Below are 4049 nucleotides of genomic sequence, written 5' to 3' on the forward strand. Positions count from 1 at the left end.
AGGAGAAGGGGGGGATAGAGGGGGGAGAGATAGTCATCATTCACAACAATAATGATAATTAATAGAACAACAACAATACATCCCAATCAGTGCCACTCATCACTCCGACACCTGGAGGGCAGACATGATCATCATTCCACTCATTCCACCTATGGCATTCACCAGAGATCCACCAGAGATCCTCCAGAGATCCTCCAGAGATCAGACAGAGATCAGACAGAGATCAGCCAGAGATCAGCCAGAGATCAGCCAGAGATCCTCCAGAGATGAGAGAGAGATCAGCCAGAGATCAGCCAGAGATCCTCCAGAGATCAGCCAGAGATCCTCCAGAGATCAGCCAGAGATCAGCCAGAGATCCTCCAGAGATCCTCCAGAGATCCACCAGAGATCAGCCAGAGATCAGCCAGAGATCGGCCAGAGATCGGCCAGAGATCAGACAGAGATCAGCCAGAGACCCGCCAGAGATCCACCAGAGATCCGCCAATGATCAGACAGAGATCAGCCAGAGACCCGCCAGAGATCCACCAGAGATCCACCAGAGATCCGCCATTGATCAGACAGAGATCAGACAGAGATCAGACAGAGATCAGCAAGAGATCCTCCAGAGATCAGACAGAGATCAGCCAGAGATCAGCCAGAGATCCTCCAGAGATCCTCCAGAGATCAGCCAGAGATCCTCCAGAGATCCTCCAAAGATCAGACAGAGATCCTCCAGAGATCAGACAGAGATCCTCCAGAGATCCTCCAGAGATCAGCCAGAGATCAGCCAGAGATCTTCCAGAGATCAGCCAGAGATCCTCCAGAGATCCTCCAGAGATCCTTCAGAGATCAGACAGAGATTCTCCAGAGATCAGACAGAGATCCTCCAGACATCAGACAGAGATCCTCCAGAGATCCTCCAGAGATCCTCCAGAGATCCTCCAGAGATCCTCCAGAGATCAGACAGAGATCCTCCAGAGATCCGCCAGAGATCAGACAGAGATCCGCCAGAGATCAGACAGAGATCCGCCAGAGATCAGACAGAGATCCGGAATTAACAGGTTGTGCTGGGAATAGATGGACCTCATGGGGGACATTATCTTAGGGAAGTCTCGGGGCCCCCTGCTGGTTGGGTTGTTAGTTCCTGGCGGGAGCTTTTAGGGGGCAGAGAGGTGAAACTCCAACCTCAACCTGCCGGCTCCAAGACACCCCCCCCCAGCGCTGGCCCTAGGCTGAGCATGTGACCACAGTTTTATAGGGGCCACCATTGTATATGTGGCCCCAGGTTCAGTCCCTGGGAGGGTTGGGTCCCACATCTGGTACGGGGCCCATGTGGCAGGTTTGCTAGAGGAACTTGAGCCGCCATTCAGCACCCAATCACCACACACATGGCGCGGGCCGTCTGCTTGGTATACACCGCCCACCAATCCCAGCAATGAGGGGACTCTTCTCAAAGCAGCTGTTCTGGGGACTTGGGGAAGGAACAGCGGCACCCCCTAAGGGGAACACCCAAAACTGGGAAATTCCATGTGTCCAGCTGTGGCCCCGTCTCTCCCTCGGGGGCCCATAGGAGGATATCAATGCTCTTCTCTAAACCAACTCCTCTCCACTTTATCTACCCTCTGTGTAGGCAGAAAGGGACCCCTGGAGGGCAACTAAGACAACTACCCCCCCGGCTCTCTTCGGATATCGGATGACGGATGGAAGTTGTCGCCTTTGTTATAATGACGCCGTAAATTACTTCGTGATTAGGTGTCAACGACCTTCATTCCCCAGCTCAGGAAATCGATGGCGCACTGCGGCATGCGTTGTCACGGTGATAAATGGCGCCCCCGAGGTGATAGGGTTCCGGCTTTATACACTGACAGGTTTATAGCTCATCTCTGGTCTGCTGGTTGCTTAGCAACGCACAATTTACCATCGTACGGAAACGCTGCACAGACATCACTCCCATCAAAAGAGTACCTGTCACCCCAAAACACCCGCCATATACAGGGAGATCCGGGAACCCCGTCCTGCTGGCCTACGGATGTCACCGACACACACCGCACAATGCACCGCTCATCATCGGACCGATCTGACCGCCGACACTCCCATATGAACGTCACATTCTGATCTCAGGTGGATTCTGATTGGTTGCCGGCGGTTACCACACACAGGAATAGGAAGCCAGTTTGGGATGAAGCCGATTTATATTTAGGAATCTTTGGCGCCCATAACGCACAATCTGCAGACGCACACTGAGCACCGGCTGTGCTGACCCTTACCCGCGGGTGGAAGGTCTCGTTTTCTTGGCTCAGGTGATGGACGATCCCGGACACACAGAGCGGACCAGCAAATCCCAACATGTCGGCCAGGATGCGGAAGATGCTGCTGAGAACAAGCGGGCGGCCGAAGGCGTGACAGAGCGCGTACCAGATGGAGCGCACCCCCGCCGGACACGGAGAAGACTTCCTCTGCGGGGGCAACACACACAACAATACGATGGGTACCGCCAGCAATAGACAGCCCTGATTATGGGTCATGTGACACCACTGATGATGGCTCATGTGACACCCCCGATGATGGCTCATGTGACACCCCTGATGATGGGTCATGTGACAGCCCTAATGATGGGTCATGTGACAGCCCTCATGATGGGTCATGTGACACCACAGATGCTGGGTCATGTGACACCCCCGATGATGGGTCATGTGACAGCCCTAATGATGGGTCATGTGACACCCCTGGTGATGGGTCATGTGACACCACTGATGATGGGTCATGTGACACCACTGATGATGGGTCATGTGACACCCCCGATGATAGGTCATGCGACAGCCCTGGTGATGGGTCATGTGACACCACTGGTGATGGGTCATGTGACACCCCTGATGATGAGTCATGTGGCACCCCCAATGATGGGTCATGTGACACCCCCAATGATGGGTCATGTGACAGCCCTAATGATGGGTCATGTGACACCCCTAGTGATGGGTCATGTGACACCCCTGGTGATGGGTCATGTGACACCCCTGGTGATGGGTCATGTGGCACCCCTGGTGATGGGTCATGTGACCAACCCTGGTGATGGGCCATGTGACCACCCCTGTTGATGGGTCATGTGTCCACCCCTGGTGATGGGTCATGTGACCACCCCTGTTGATGGGTCATGTGTCCACCACTGGTGATGGGTCATGTGACTACCCCTGGTGATGGGTCATGTGACCCCCCCCCCCATGATGGGTCCTGTGACTCAGTGGTTAGCATTGCTCCCTATTTACTAACCTTTTGTGCTTTGAAGGCCTCGTTAAGCAGGAGGTAATTAGTCACGGCCCTCATGGCGATGGGCAGCTTTCCAATTGCTTTCAGGTCGATGGGCTTCTTGTGCGCCGTCTTAATGAACGTGTTCATCCACCAATACGTCCCCTTGGACAGGAGATTGACGAATGGCTGCAGGAAGCGCACCCCTAGATCCTGCAAGTCCTCCGGGGGCTTCACTTCCTTCGGACATTTGTAGAAGACGTACTTCTGCAGAGACAAGAGCCATAGTTGGGAGATGATTGGATAGCTGGGGGGTGATGGGATGGTGAGGAGGTGATGGGATGGTGAGGAGGTGATGGGATGGTGAGGAGGTGATGGGATAGTTGGGAAATGATGGGATGGTGAGGAGGGGATGGGATGGTGAGGAGGTGATGAGATGGTGAGGAGATGATGGGATAGTTGGGAGATGATGGGATGGTGAGGAGGTGATGGGATAGTAGGGAGATGATGGGATGGTGAGGAGGTGATGGGATAGTTGGGAGATGATGGGATGGTGAGGAGATGATGGGATGGTTGGGAGATGATGGGATGGTGAGGAGGTGATGGTATAGTTGGGAGATGATGGGATAGTTGGGAGATGATGGGATGGTGAGGAGGTGATGGGATGATGAGGAGGTGATGAGATGGTGAGGAGATGATGGGATAGTTGGGAGATGATGGGATGGTGAGGAGGTGATGGGATAGTTGGGAGGTGATGGGATGATGAGGAGGTGATGGGAAATGGGATGGTCAGGAGATGATGGGATAGTTGGGAGATGATGGGATGG

General features: G+C 54.0%; 1 protein-coding gene across 1 annotated transcript in view; it reads right to left on the minus strand.

Moving 5' to 3' along the window:
• LOC108803787 (ATP-binding cassette sub-family C member 8-like) overlaps positions 1–3529 on the minus strand; it is a gene marked incomplete at its 5' end in the record, with an annotated part of 19458 nt that extends 15929 nt beyond the window's left edge. The window contains 2 exons of the mRNA XM_018575587.1: positions 2228–2435; positions 3247–3529. Coding sequence (XP_018431089.1) covers positions 2228–2435; positions 3247–3529 — 491 coding nt within the window. The remainder of the gene's footprint in view (positions 1–2227; positions 2436–3246) is intronic.
• Positions 3530–4049: the final 520 nt, after the last annotated feature.

Source organism: Nanorana parkeri, unplaced genomic scaffold, assembly GCF_000935625.1.
Source record: "Nanorana parkeri isolate BGI_ZX_2015 unplaced genomic scaffold, ASM93562v1 scaffold4204, whole genome shotgun sequence".
NCBI classification, from domain to species: domain Eukaryota; kingdom Metazoa; phylum Chordata; class Amphibia; order Anura; family Dicroglossidae; genus Nanorana; species Nanorana parkeri.